The sequence below is a fragment of the Ipomoea nil genome, unplaced genomic scaffold, assembly GCF_001879475.1.
Source record: "Ipomoea nil cultivar Tokyo-kokei standard unplaced genomic scaffold, Asagao_1.1 scaffold1993, whole genome shotgun sequence".
NCBI classification, from domain to species: domain Eukaryota; kingdom Viridiplantae; phylum Streptophyta; class Magnoliopsida; order Solanales; family Convolvulaceae; genus Ipomoea; species Ipomoea nil.
The window spans coordinates 158,368-174,658 of record NW_017618421.1 but is presented as its reverse complement, the minus strand read 5'-3'; the positions used below and the strand labels follow the sequence as shown (position 1 = coordinate 174,658).

General features: G+C 34.5%; 1 protein-coding gene across 1 annotated transcript; it reads right to left on the bottom strand.

Annotated features, from left to right (window-relative positions):
* Positions 1–320: 320 nt before the first annotated feature.
* Positions 321–4,559, bottom strand: LOC109147300 (monogalactosyldiacylglycerol synthase 2, chloroplastic-like). The gene is made up of 7 exons (XM_019294955.1): positions 4,046–4,559; positions 3,101–3,273; positions 2,338–2,499; positions 2,083–2,224; positions 1,750–1,974; positions 1,428–1,565; positions 321–706 (listed from the first exon to the last, which is right to left on the bottom strand). The coding sequence occupies exons 1-7, from the start codon at positions 4,298–4,300 to the stop codon at positions 446–448; spliced, it is 1,356 nt and encodes a 451-aa protein (XP_019150500.1). The 5' UTR covers positions 4,301–4,559; the 3' UTR covers positions 321–445.
* Between the last annotated feature and the right edge of the window lie 11,732 nt (positions 4,560–16,291).

Here is a 16,291-nt window from a genome sequence, read left to right as displayed (position 1 = left end):
ACCGGCGAAATTTCCGGCAAAAAAGTGACCGGCGGCGACCGTTCGTCGGTCGCCGGTCACTTTTCTTTTTGCCGGAAATTTCGCCGGTCGGTCGGCGATCACTTTTTTTTTTTTTTTGCCGGAAGGTGGCCTGAACCCTAATGACCTATGATAGCAGGTCATTAACTTGTTTTGGGCTTCATTGCAATTGTTAATGGGTATAATTGCACGTTTAAAAAGTTTAGGGGTCTAATTGACTTTTAAACTAAAGTTCGAAGACCTATTTGACCATTTTCCCGAGTATATATTATCCCCGGCTCATTTAAAAAAAAAAAATCAAATTTTGCTTCAATTCAAGTCTCGAGATCAAAGAATGAGATGAAAAAAGTAACACTAGCTGTACATAACGTTATATATATAATGCAGGAGGCTATAAATGTGTGTGTGTGTGTGGCGGGGGGGGGGGTTATATTAAGCTGGAAAATGAGGAGGTAAGCATATAAGGGATATCAGCAAGGGGCCCTCGTTGTGCTGCAAGCTCATGGATGTCCTTCACAATGTTGAGTACAGCATTTGGTTGTGAGAGTTTGAGTGCGTTCTCAGCCATCCTCTCTCGCTCATCGCACTTGCTGCTAAACCATTCCACAACGATCCTCGCTGTTTCCTTGGGGTGTCGGCTGAAAACACCTGCACCGTTGTCAACTACGTGTGCAACATTTCCCTTTTCCTGCATCCATATGCAATATATAATTAATATCATAACACAATCTCTAAATTAATATAGGGGTGTTTGGCAAATATATGTTAGAGGATTGAGTTAGTGAATTTGGCTGGCAGATAGCATTAGCTAGTGGTAGAAAGATGTTTGGTAAATTAGCTGTTAGTTGATAGTTGATTACATGTAAAAAAGTTAATACCATCCGAGGTTCTCCGAGTATAGTGATTTTGCCACGTTTAGTCCTAAACTTTCAAATTGACCATCTGTGGTCCTTCGACTTTCAAATTTAATCATCCGTGGTCCAAGTTAACCACCCATGGTCCTTCCACTATTAAATTTTAACCAACCATGGTCCTTTTAAGAGGACTACGACTGGTTAAATTTTGAAACTTGAAGGACCATGGGTGGTTCACTTGGACCACAAATGGTTAAATTTGAAAGTCGAAGGACCACAAATGGTCAATTTGAAAGTTTAGGACTAAACGTGGCAAAACCACAATACTCGGAGGACCTCAGATGGTATTAACTCCATGCAAAATGACCTTTTGAATTTTAACGTTTTGAAGCAATAATCTGTTACGACAAAAAGCTTATTAGCTAAACACTCACAGTCTCACATTGGTTGTTTAACCAAGTCAAAATAGCTAATAGTGGTTAAACAAGTCAAAATTGGTTAATAACCTAACTATGTTACCAAAGAGGACCGAATTTAAGAAGTTTAATTACTAACTTGGCCAGGAATGTAATCGTTGAGAATAATGGGAAGCCCTCTGATTAATGCTTCTGCAATTGTACCAGGTCCAGCCTTTGTTATAATGCAGTCACAAGCTCCCATCCACCTTTCCATTTGTTTCTCAAAGCCTCTTATCTGCACACACACACACAAGTGTCAATTAACATCCTTGCTAATGATCACCTACATTATTAATGCTAGCTAGCTTTAACTTAATTGGAATGGAAAAAGCTAGCAGTAAAGTAATAAAGTTGTTGCCTTTAATTTAAATGAGTGCTTTAATTTGGATAGAAATATCTATATATAAATGGATACTGGCCTTAACAGGAATGTTCCATTGATGTTGTTGTAATGTGGAAACAAGGGATTGATTGCGTCCACATATGACCACCATTTGGCCAATTGGCTTCCCAAGCGTTTTATCGAACAATGCTTCTCCAAGTGCCTTTGCAGTTTTCTTCACAGGCCCCATTCCTTCACCACCGCCCATCACCAAAACTGCTGGTAATATTGGATCCATCTCCAGTTCTACTCTTAGCTCATCCTACACCATATATATATATATGTGTGTGGGCAAACATAACATTAACCCAAGGTAAGAGCTAAGAATGTAGGTGAAACTTTAATGGACAAATGGAGGATTATCGATCACCTTAGAGAGAACTGCACGGCAGAATGAGGGCCGAATAGGTAACCCAAAAACTCGTATTTGAGATTCTTCCAAGCCATCTAGCAATGCCCTCTTTGAAACCTCCTCGGAGGGACAATACAACCGATTCACATCTGGGTGGAACCTAAACACAACACAAGCATTTTCTTTTACTTGTTAGAATTATTGTAGTAGTATTAACTCATCACTCCAATAATGTGCCCAGATCAAGGAATGTGTTAAAAGAATTGAATTTACCATGTACGATGGCAAGTATTGAGATCTGTAATGATGGTGACAAAAATGACTTTCTTTTGCAGGCCTTGCCACTTAAGAACCCAGAGTGGAATGTGCTGCATAAGAGGATGGACACTAATAATAATGTCTGGCTTGTACTCCATTAACCCAGCTTCTACCTCCCTTCAATTCAATTCCAAGAAGAGTGGGAAACATGACAACAACTTTTATTTTTGGTGTCAACAATCTTAATTTAAGTTTATGCATCATAAGAAGATCAAAAGGGTGTGTGCGCGCGCGTGCGTGCGTGTGCAAAATCTTGTTTGAGACGGTCCCACCATCAGACGGGTCGGGTGGGTATGGAAATTTAATACTTATACACATAAGTGTCATACTTATATAGTCAAATGTAATATTAATCAGTAATAAAATTTTTGTTAATTATAAGGGTAAATGTAATACTTTTAAAGGAAAATGTAATACTTTTACATTTTAATTTAAAAATATTATATTTTTACCCTTATTATAGAAAATGTAATATTTTTGATAGAAAATTTAATACTTTTGCATCAAAATGTAAAAGTATTACATTTTCCCTTATAATTAAATAAAAATTTTTATTCTTAATTAGTATTAGATTTGAACATATAGATATGATATTTACACATATAAGTATGACATTTGCATATTGATTCGACCCGACCTGATCAAGTCTCACGAATAAAGATCTGTTAGACCTTCTCACACGTGACCCATATGTATATATAGGCGTGTATGTACGTACTTTGCATAGTAGGCGGCAATGGCAGCAAGATACATAGAATGTATCCAGCGAGGTGAGGTGCCATGAAATGCAACCTTCCACAGCTGCACGTGTTTAACCATAAACTTGTATTGTTGCTCCATGTTGTTCAATGGCCAACCCGTGTACTCCTTCCAAACATCCTTAACAAAAACCTGCACAAACATAAACTGTACTATTGACACGTACTATACGCTGGAAAAACAGAACATTTTAATTTAATAATAGAGATTTAATTTGTTGGATCCTAAAGCTAGCTAGTAGCTTGCTGGCATTAGCTGTCAGCATAACAAAAACAAAAGAAACAAAAAAAGACCTTAGCTTTTAGGTCGAAGACAAAGATGGTGTTTGGTAAATGACTGTTAGTTTATTGATCAAGTTAGTGAGTTTGACTAGTTTATAACATTAGCTGATTGTACAAAAGTGTTTGGTAATTAAATGTTAGTTGATTACATACAAAATGATTAGAGGTCCTGTTTGGTAAATGACTGTTAGCTGATAGCTGTTAGCTGATTGTGTCAATTTGATGGTATAACTAGTTGATAACATTAGTTGTTATAGAAAAATATTTGGTAAATTAACTGTTAGTTGATAGGTGTTTGGTATAATTTCTTTTTTGAAAAAGTTGTTTGGAGTAGCTTTTTGAATTTTAATCTTTTGAAATTGCAAAAAACTAATTAACCAAACACTTATATTGATATTTTAACAAAATCAAACAATTAATAGTTGTCAAAAAAGTTAAAATTGGTCTATAGGTCAATTTTTTTTTTTACCAAAAATGACCTCTCTAAAATAACTAATCAAAAAAATTACTTTTGAGTAACTTTTTGAATTTTAATAGATCGGAGACTAAGTCAAACAGTTAATTGTGGTTAAATAAGAAAGAAAGAATGAAAGATGAGAAGTAAAGTGAAACTTATTACATACATTGTATTCATCGCCAAATTCCAAACTGAAAGCATCACGAATGGCCTCGGCCGAAGCACGGTGGCCACCGCCGGTATCGCTCATGAGAATCAACACATTCTTCGTCCTCTCAGCCCCAATCTGTACCATCTCCATGGTGCTTCCATCTTCATCATCAATCTCATACTTGCACCCCTTCTGGCTCATACTCCCAAACACCCCTACTCTTTCAAACACGTTATGAAATGATTTCCTCGGAAAATCCACAGCCATCATAATATGTATGAAAAAGGGTGCCAAATTCCAAGAAAATTGTGGAACCGGCACCCCTTTGCAACCGGCGACGGCCTTTTTGAAAATATGTCAATACAGAGAGAAAATAAAAAGCAAACCCTTCAAAGGAAGGGGAGAGAAAGAGAAAGAGTTTGTTTTCTGTGGTGGGTTTTTCAGTTAAAATACTGAGCGGAATAATGTTATGGCAACAAAACAGAAATGCTCTGTATATATTCGGTGGTCAAGTTGAGGAGACAGAGTGGATTTTCCAGGCGTTGGATTCCGGTTTTCTGTCGGAACTCGGAATCTTCGAATGGGTAGATTCGGATCTTTAGAAACACAATTATGTGTGGGCCACATAGTTGACACAGCAAACTGGCATAGCTTACAGCCAGTTTGTGTGAGCTGGCTAGCTTACAACAAATTCTGTGTTGACCTCTGTTTGCTCTTGACCTGATATTGAAAAGTCGCTATATTTATAATAATTTATTAATTATTGATACATTAATTAATTTTATTACCAGTTAAATGAAATTTTAATTTTAAATGGAAAAAATTCAAATGTCTGTAGTAGTAGTAGTATGTATATATCTAAAGATTCAAAGATCTAGTGAATTTTGCCGTTTTCATCTGAAACTCTCATATTGTCTCTTTGATTATGGTCTAGTTTTTCTTTATTGATGGTTGAATGGTTTCATCATGGATTTATGTTTATTCTTCTTATTATTGTTTTTGTGCGAAACATTGGAGTGGCATATTGGGGGTGTGTGTATTATGGATCATAAGAACTAAAGTGTGGTTGTGTTGGTGTTTAGGGTTATGTTTTCGTTTGTGTATTATGCATCTGATCGGTGTGTTTGGGATTTATTGCATTTAATGGTAGTGTTTGCATTGGTCATGATTGAGGGTAGTGTGATGCATTGTTGCAAAGAGTGAGTGCATTGTTGCAAAGGTGAGTGCATCGTTGGTGAGATGGTTTTGCAACGGGATGGTCTGTGGTTATGGTTTGTTTCTGGATCGTTAGTGCTAGGGGTTATTCATTCTGTTGTGTCATGTGGTGCATATATGGTGTTAAAAAGGAATAAGGGTCAAATAGGCAATTGAACTGCACACCAAAGTACAATTAGGCCATCAAACTCAAAAACAATGTAATTTGGTCCCTGAATCACACAAAATCATGTAATTAAGTTCAAAATGAACTGTTTACCTGAAATGCAGGTTACCAATTTTAAAAATAATTTTTAAATATATTTTAAAATAAAATAATTAATTAAAATTATATAATTAAAAAAAAAACTAAAACTAAAACTGTCGGAGATGAATTCGTCTCCCGCAAGTTTTTTTTTTAATTAATTATTTTATTTAAAATTATATTTAAAATTTATTTTTAAAATCGGTAACCGCCACATCAGCACAATTTCAGGTCAAAATGTCATTTTAGACCTAATTGCATAATTTTGTATAGTTTAAGGACCCAATTGCATTGTTTTTTAGTTCGATGGCCTAATTTCACTTTGATGTGCAGTTCGATGGCCTATTTGACCCTTATTCCTGTTAAAAATAAAAAAGTGTAAATTAAATTTTGATGATACTAAAAGTTAAGAAATTTTAGTTTCTGTTATAAATATATCATAAGTAGACATTATTTCTATAACGGATGTAACGGTCATTATTAATACCATCATTGTGGCTTTTGTATTATATATGTATTGTCATATATTGTCATTTCTTTTTTTTCACAGTAATCACTACCTGAAAATTCTGACCGCAGTTTGGTTAATAAGAATATCTCTTGTCATTTCTTGAATTTTTTTTAGACATAGTTTTGCCCAGAAGGTAAACCAAAAGCACTAATTTATCTGTCACTCGTTATCTTGCCCATCAGTTATGATTGTCACATTGTACTCCAGTAGTAGTACATGACAAAATTATGCTAAGTGTTTGGTCATTGGGCTATTTTTTAATAAGGTCTGAAAGACCCTGAATGGGATTGATCTTTAAGGTGCCTAATGGCTCATGAATGAAGTTTGCATTTTCTATTTCTAATGCTTTGCTACTCTCTAAAAGTCAAAATTGACTCACATCATGTTGGTTTGCCTGAAGCAAACAAATTGTGTTTTTTTTTTTTTTTTTTACACAGTAATCACTGCTTGAAAATTCTGACCGGCGCAGTTTGAAAATTAAATTCGTGAAAAATACTTCTTGAACTCCTTTTGGCATGAAATTTTTTCTGGAGAACCTAGACTTGTGGTATTTGATGTCTGTAAAAAGATTTTGTTAAAAATATACTTTGGTGATTCCAGAAAAATTAAAGTTTTGGCACTGTGCTGTCAATTATTTTTCTGCCTGGAGTAATGTTGGGAAAATTTTTAGAAAAAATACTTCTAGACCTTGGATTGGCATGAAAATTTTCGTGTACGTTCTACTTGCTGAACTACATATCTGCAAAATTTTGTGTCAAAATGTGTTACCGTTTTTTCCCAGAAGATTCAGCAATCCAGGTCAAAATTCTGAAAATTTCTGCCATTTTCAGCTTGTATATCTTGCTATTTTGTGATGTTTTCATGCTTGTATGAAACTATGAGATAAAATGAGAGCTTGCTTGGAAATTAAAAGTGCTGTTTTTCTTTATGAAAATTTTCGTGTACGTTCTACTTGCTGAACTACATATAGCTTGCTTGTATGAAACTGCTGTTTTTGACTCCCCGGCAGCAAACATGTGCTCATTATTCTTCGGCGAACGGTACTTCTCTCATTTTTCTAATTTATGAATTAATAAACAATATCTCTTGTCATGTCATGCCTTGTGTGTACCAAACATGATACTCTTTATTTAATGGATGTGCATGACTCAATTGAGAGTTTGGTGTCCAAGACATAAGGGACAATTATATCACACATTGCATGTGCTTATCTTTAATTGACAACATTTAGCATATAATCTCTTGATTATGTTCATATAAGAGATTTTGCTATTTCTCTTGTTGCCAATTTATGATTTGCTATAGGCCATAGCTATTGAGATTCGTCGCCCAACTTATAAGTGTGGCAATAGTATGAATTCTCAATATGGTTAGGTTGCACCTGTCGTTGCTAAACCTTAGCTTGCATGTGATAACAATTAAAGACTATGATCTGTTTACAGTGCTAGTTTCTACTATAAAAACTCTTTGACATGAGATTTGGGTATATTTATAGCCCTCATTTTTGTATATTTATTTGCCCAGAAGGCAGATTAATGGCTTTAATTCTCTAAGTCACCCTTTAGGATGAACCTTGACGATGAATTCTTGACCAAAAATGGTCCACCTATCCCATCAATCCCCGAAGGATTGCTATGCCGTTACTATGAGTCAAGTTTATTTTACCCAAGTTTAACCCAAAGCATATCACAAATCAATCCCTCAAGGATTGCTATACCCCTTTTTTCACCTAGTACGTGGTTTCAGAAGTAACATTTCCCTATCTGCGTTATTTTTAGTGCGCAGTCTATTTTTATATATCACCACCACAACGTACCTCTAAAAGGGCTATCAGAGAAACCTCCGTCTATCGATTAAATATCAAAAGCCCATGATAGGGGATCAATACATATAATGGGGTACGTTGACTGCATTCCTAGGGGGAGATAATATACTACTCCGTAGCTTTTAATGGAATGCCAAGAAATTTCATAGAATGAAAACATCTTCATTATTTAAATCCACATACTAGTTAGTCTGAACTAGAAGTTCAAAAGATAATCTATTTGCGATATTAGCAAATAATCTGCCAAATACATCTGATCATACCGATCATAAAAAGAGTGACTAGGTCCCATGTACCTTCCCCGGCCAACATGGACCAAATATATCTACCGATACTCCTTGACGCTAGAAGTGTAGGAGATCTATCGACGAAAAAGATATGAATAATAATACTAGATCTAGTAAAGAAACATTGTCACTCTTGAAATAAGCTTGAACAATTATGTCCTGCAGACGTTCGTCCAGATGATGAAAAACCCTAGTAAAATTTATAAGTGCACCAAACAAACATAATACTAGGGATGCGGAACGACCAGATCAAAATATCTTTGGGAAATGTATAGAATCTGGTTATTTAGAAAATTGCCATTAACTTTTACAAGTATGGGAGACATTTATAAAAGGTTATATATAGTTGTCGACAACACAATTGTCATTACAAATTGCTCGTTATATGATAATCTGGATCCAGAGTTAAGCACCGGAAGTGTCATAACTATTTAACGTATAAAGGAGAAATTAAGGCACAGCTCGACTCGCTAAAATGAAAAATTCTCTTTATAACATTACACCATTGAGCGTTAACCCTGAATGTTACAAATGGGTATGAGCATGAAAGAGAAGTAAGAATAACGAGGTGATAAGATATGAAGCGAGTTTGTAAGCTTATGGGTTCACGCAGAGACCCTTAATTGATTTTAATCAAATATACTCTCCCACGGTAAATGGCATTAAGTTCCGCTACATAATACAATTGGCAGAATAATAAATTTAGATATGCAGTTAAATTTATTTTGAGAAATCCCTGATGGATTTATAATTCCCGAAATGAGAATTTATGTGTCATTATTTACTCTTTAAAGGGTTGCGAATGAAGTTAATATCATCATTGAAGGAATAATATGTACCATTGTGTGCTCGATAAAGGGTTGATAATGAACTTATTCATTATTTATTATCTCAGTCAAGATTGATGGTGTAAACATCAATGAAATATATAAAGAGCTTGATAATGTCAGTTCATGTTTAAAGACTGAGACTTTTTGAAATAAAAAGCTTGTGAAAGCTATAAGTATTATCTCGACTTGAAGATCGAGTTTTTCTTTGAAGATTTTTATATATATACACCAGTCAGCCTACATCTAAAAATGCCTTTTCACATGTCTTCTATATGCATATAAGTGTCATGTTTTTATCAAACTAAAGGTTGCCTAATAATCTCTTGAAGCAGATAAGGAACCTTTTTGGACTCGAAGTCCCTTACTTCATTATCGTTGGAGCATCATGGTAGAACCAGAAGTTCTATAATCGCAACATATTTGCGATGAAATTGCTAGCAATATCTAGTGCTCCCCCTATAAATGAAGTACTTGAATAATGATTAACATATCCTTCGGTATCTTCGAGATACAAAGACATGACATTTATGTAAGAAACCATGATACAGTTTTAATAGGCTACTTGGGTACTGGCTGTTTTGTTTGATCCCCGCAATGCCAAGTCCAAACTGGTTATACAATGAATTTCTCTAAATGTTAAAAATGAGGACAATAACACTTGTGTTGCACAAATGTTATATGAGTTCTAGAAGAGCCATAAGATTATTGTACACTACTCTAGTGACAATCCAGAAGATTTGTCCAATCCATCCCTTCAAATTTTGAAATATATGTAGAACTTGAAGATTGTTATCTTCAGGGGGAGACGGGAAGTACATTTACTCGAAGAAATCCGGAAGATTGAACGTAAAATCCTGAAGATTAAGTCATAAAAGACTAACAATTGCGCACTATTTGCAACACAACGGGAAGTACATTTACTTGAATCAATCCGGAAGATTGAACGTAAAATCTGAAGATTAAGTCATAAAAGACTAACGATTGCGCATTATTTGCAATACATAAATGCATAAATATCATGTACTCTTTTCCTCACTAGTTTTCTCCCATTGGGTTTTCTAGTGTGGTTTTTAATGAGGCATGAGTATGATATTAATGATGTAAATGGGAAAATATTGCAAAATAAGTGCTTAAATGGACAAACCTCAGAATCCTGAAGATGATGCAGTTTGCGCCCTGAAGGCTTATGATTGTACTCTTTTTCCCTTAACTAAGTTTTTCCCACAGGGTTTTCTTAAGTTAAGGTTTTTAATGAGGCGACCAAATACAATATATGTTTTTACATATATCATGTACTCTTTTCTTCAACTAGGTTTTTCCCACATGGTTTTCCTAGTGAAGTTTTTAATGAGGCATGAATATATATTTTATTGTACTCTTTTCTTGTCTAGGTTTTTCCCACAGGGTTTTCCTTGCAAGTTTTTAACGAGGCAAGATCATGGTCAAATAATGTCCAAGGGGGAGTGTTATAAATATATTCAATGGACATTTATTTGTAACGGACATAACAGATGATTTTATGGCTCATTATGTTTATTTATGTCATTTTGTATTAGTTATATATGGAAGTGTATTTCATGTATCATATAGCATATGATGAACACACAGATGAATACAAGAGATAATTCTCCCTTTCTCTCTTTCTCCCTTATCTCTCTATTATGATTTTACTTTTAACAGTTTTCAATTTATTGTAGTCTTTTACACTTAGAAATTTATTTCTAATTGAATAGTTTCGAGGAGTTCGAATTGTAATTCTCGAAAAGTTACAATTCGAACAATCAACTAAACTCTCTATGGGTAGTTCAAGCAGACAAGGAGTTACGAAGAATGGATGCTACAAAAAGTGGAAGGATCAACCTTGTTAAGTAGTAGAGACATGAAGAATATCAAATAATAAGGACAACAATTTGAGCGAATGGTTATAAAGTTGAACTACAAAATGTAATAATATTAAGAAAACATGTAGGTCCCGTTTGGTAAATGGTGCGCTGTAAGCTGTTAACTAATTGAGTTAATTAGAAGGTATAACTAGTTGATAACATTAGCTGATTGTAGAAATGTATTTGGTAAATTAGTTGTTTTATTTAATTTAATTCTTATATTTTTATTTTGTTCAATTTAGTCCCTTTACTTTAAAAAATGGTGCAATTAAGGACAATAATTAACGATGTTAATATTATCGTTAATTTAGGTTATATGGTGCTGATGATATTTATATTCCTACACATATATTACTTTATAAATATTCAAAATTTATTATTTTTACCACCAATATATTAAATTAGTATGTCCAAAATAAATAATTACGATTGTTTGTAATGAGATTTGGACAATTGTCCTTTGTTTTATCACTTTTTAAAATAAAAGGATTAAATTGAACAAAATAAAAATACAAGAACTAAATTAATCAAAACACTATAGTATATGGACTTTATAGGTAGTTTGACCAAGATTTGAAAGTTGCTATTTGCCTAAAGAATATTGTTAGGGTTCGATGTGGTGCGGAATTGGTTGAAGAAGTGTCAAGTACGATTCCACGAAAGATCATAGTTAGTTACAGTCTCACAAGCCAAGAGGATGAGGCATCATCCGTAACTTCTCTTGCTTCCATTTCTGAATTCCTCAAAATCTGATATTATATGTATCATGTTTTTTTCACCATCAATTTTAGAATTTCTTTTTCTCTTCTTATTAGCAAACGTAAATTCACCGAGTATTGATGTAGAACACATATACAGTTAAAATTTAATTGTTTAAGGACCATGAGTGGTTAACTTGGACTACGAATGGTTAAATTTGAAAGTCGAAGGACCATAGATGGTCAATTTGAAAGTTTAGGACTAAACGTGGCAAAACCACTATACTCGGAGTACCTCATATGGTATTAACTCTTCAATTATACTACATACACGAAGTTTTACTCCACTATAATGGAAGATTAAAATCAGTTGTAAGAATGACCAATGAATGAAATAAAATAAAAATTGAAAATTGAAAGGAAAGCAATTCAAAATTTTCTTAATAATGCCAAGTTGGTTCATAATATCTGTCAAGAACCCACCACAACTCACACCCCACAACCCATTATTAAAGAACTTTCCTCTACATGGCTGACAACTATGCATGTTTAATTTTATTTTATACTCCATATTTTTTGTACATAATTATTGAATATATAATCTATTAATTGAAAATACATAAAACGTTAAATATAAATAATTCAAATCCCTGCATAGCACATAATTCTCCTGATGAATCTTAATTCATAATATAATAATCGTAATGTTAAACATAAATTGTAGTTCAATAATAATAATAATAATAATAATAATAATAATAATAATAATAATAGTAGTTGTAGAGAAAATAGAATTCTTCAAATAAAATACACAGAGATATTTAACGTGAAAATCAAAACGGTGAAAACTACGAGCTTTTTTGCGCCAAGCCAAGCCAAAATCCACTATGTTGTATTGTATAGTAGGCGTAGTACATGTACATAGGAATGAAAGAGGAAGAAGAAGACATATGTAGAAGAGAGGTTATATATTTAGAACTGAATGAGCCCCGTTGTATGATCCTGAAGCTTTTATATAAAGTAATTCCCTGCCAGTTCCAACTTCCCTTAATCCTCCCTACTTTCTTGTCATGACTTCTTCCTCATTTGACTAATAATAATATTATTATAAATAATAATAATAATAAATAATAATAATGATATAGCATAATATATTATTCCATCATGAGTCCCCCACTTTCTTAACCGCAAGTATTTGTCGGCATAAGAAAGTATAACATCGATGCACGTAGAACCAAACCATATATAACAACACTCGGGAGTGTGACAGGTATAGTTTGGACTACATTTTTGTGCACGGAGCACCTAAAGCTCTGAGCTTCCTTGCTTGGAGCATTGAAGATCATAATGAGAGTCACAGTTAGGTGAGCACCTAGAAGTTCATGACGGTCATTTCTTGAAATTGACATATTACAAATGATTAGCGCAAAAAATACATGCTTTTATGGGTCCTGTAGGGGTTGTGATGTGCTTCCTTAGAGTCCTTTGTGGATGATTTATGTTGGAAATGCTTTGAAAATGTGCTAATGTGGTTGCAAGGCCCTATCAATATGCACACTTTAGTATTATGAAGGTTTTGAGCTTAAAGGAGGGCATTTCGGCGACAGTTCGGTAGTTTGAGCATATCTTGAGCTAGAAGTATCCAAATGAAGTGATTCAATTGGCATTGGAACGACAACTTAAAGGACACAACTTTCATGAAAACCATAAAGGCTAATTCGGACTGTTCTGCATCCACAAACGGATCCATGATCGTGGAGCGTTCGTGGATCGGGAACAGAAAGTTCCACGAAAATGGGAGCTCGTGGTCTGGGCACTGAAGCTAAATTTCAGCACTCTAAATGTGACTTGGTGGCGGGATTGGCTAACTACTTTTTAATCCATCTTTCCAATTAGAGTTTGGTAGCTTAGATATTTCTCTCTCTACGGCAGATCACGTTTGGAGAGATTTTCCATGGAACTTTAGTTCTTGTAGAGAGAGGAATTCCCCTAGAGAATCTAGATCTCAACTTGAAAAATTGATTTCTAAATCATTGGAGGATTCTTGCTTTGCAATTGTTGAAGGATTGGGTCTAGGTTTGTTCTTAATTCATTCAATCATAATCTCTTGCTTTCAATTGCTTTTAATTCCCTCAATTGTTTTCAATTACTTGCTTTTATTTTCTTTGCTTACTTCCAAATTACTTGGATCATGTTTTCATCTACATTCCATTGTTAGAATGCTAGCTATCTACATATGTGCACGCAATGTGTTTGATGAAATGCCTCTTCACTTTCTAGCGTACCTAGTGCTTATATTTCTTGTTATTTCGTTTGTGCTCTTATGCTCAACCACGCACAATATTCAATTCCAATTTTCCATCCTTTGAGAACGACATTCCCGGGAACCTTCATTCCCAACCTTCTTTCCATCCACCACCGCTATCTACAGCTTGTCAAATGGCGGTCTTAGATGTTGTGTTGTTGGCATGAGTTGCACATTTGCATAGGAAGCCTAGATTTTTTTTTACTTGCTCTTTCAATTAGACTTGCTTATTTCATTTTGTTCCATTGTGCTATTTTGTGAATCCATAGTTTTGTTTATATTTCACCATTCTATTGTGTTGACTTGTGACTCCATATTTGTTTTAATCATTGCACATTGTGTTCCTTACTCCTTCTCTTCTTGAACATTGAACTTGAAATTGTATTTGAGCTAACTTGCAACAACTTTTACTTGCAAAACCTTTCTCTTGTCTTTGAGATTGTGATCTTAGGTTGATTTGCAATGATGCATTTTCAACAACAAAGATGATGTTATGATGATTCCTTCCATGACCCTTATCCAACTCAAGCTCCACATATACAACGTGGGTACAACCCACCACCAAACCCCTACTCACAAAGGGCATACTCTCATAACTCCTACTCCTCAAACCTTCACCACCCCTCACCCCTACCATACTCTCAAGAGCCACAAAATTTCTACTGCTATCAAAAGCCTCATCACCCACAAGAAAGTGAGTACTTCATACCTTCTAACAACCATCCTTACCCCCACTCACCTTAATATGAACAACCCAATCATGGCCTCTATATACCACCCAGTGTTGAAAAAGACGCTAGGTGCCCCTTAGGCGCCCATGGGTCTCTTAACGCCCGATTTATTTTTTTTATTTTTAATTTTTTTTTTAATATTTTTTAGTTTTGTTTTGGAGTTATACAAAATGTAAATGTGAGTTTTGAATCTGACTTTGAGAGAGACACGTAGAAAGTAATTGAAAAAGAGAAACATCCCTAGCCTTACAAGTAGACAACGATCTTTAGACTTTAATATCACTATGACACCCCGAAATTTATTCTAACTTCCAAACCAACTCATATGAATATCTTTCTAAGGGAGAATTAATCCTTTTTATTTAAAAACCCAAATTCTCCTATTCAAAATAATCCTAGCCTAGCATTTACCTTAAGCTCAAATATTTCTGTCTTTTATATATATATATATATATATATATATATATATATATATATATATATATATATATATATATATATAATTGGATCCTTCTAAGATTCTTAGTATGGGCTTTAATATATTTCCCTTGCATAAATTTATTTAATTCATTTGACCCAAGCCCATGTAAATATTATTGAATCTCTAATAATCTCACCCATATTATAAAAGCCCATTATTCTAAGTCTTGCATTCCTTATTATATACACATGAATATATACATACTACCTCTTATCCATAAGACATAATAACCTAGACATTTCCACTACACACTCACTTTCCCTCCCACTACTTCTACACGCCATTTTCTCCTTCCCCAAGAATACAAAACTATCTTCCATTTTCCTACTTAAGAAATCAAGACTAAGGTTCCATCTTTATACCCTACAAAGACTAGGAGAGGCAAGACCTTAGTTCTTACATTGTTTTCCTTCTCTATTCCTCCACCTTTATCTAAATCTTTTCTCTTGTTCTATGTTGGGTTTTGGGGGTTTTAAAGATGATCAGGTTGGTGGAGGCATGCTAGGGTAATCTAGAGGAGCTTGGTTTGATTTTACTAAGCTAAGAAGGCAACCCTATGTTCATAATCACTATTTTAAACTCCATTGTATGTGTTCTTGACATTCTTGATGATATTGAGCATAATCTTATGTTTATGCTTGTTTTAGAACTTGTATCTTAGGTGTAAACTTGTGTTTGATGTGCCATTTCTTCCATTCCAAGTTATATTTGTTATTGGTATGTTATTTGTTGAGTTTCTATTGACCATGAAGTTGATATTTGCATTCTGGATATTCTCGCGAAACCTTACCGTTTCCTTCAGTATTTTGACCTAGCGGGGGTATTCAGCGGGCACGGCACACCCGCTTAACACACCCACAAGGTCACCATGGGGGTGTTTGGCGGGGATAGAGGTCCTGTCAAACCCCACCATTTTGTTCGTACGGGGGCACTTGGTAGGCTCTCTGGTCCCCCTGAACCCACCTGCTAGTACACTTCTGTTTGGCTCCTTGAATTGTTTTGTTGCCTCCCGTGCACTTTTGACTATTTGTTGATGTTATTCGGGTCTAGAGCTATGTGTTGTGAGTCTATTGACTAGAATTTGAGCCTTGATTCATTGTAAAGGCCCCATCTTTATATTCCTTTGATTTATTGTTGAAATCCAAGTTGAGAATCCTTTGTAATTCCTTCATGAGTATTCTTGTGAATATTCTATTAATTGCATGCTAGTAATGATTGATTCTTTGATGCTAGTATATTCCTTTTGATATC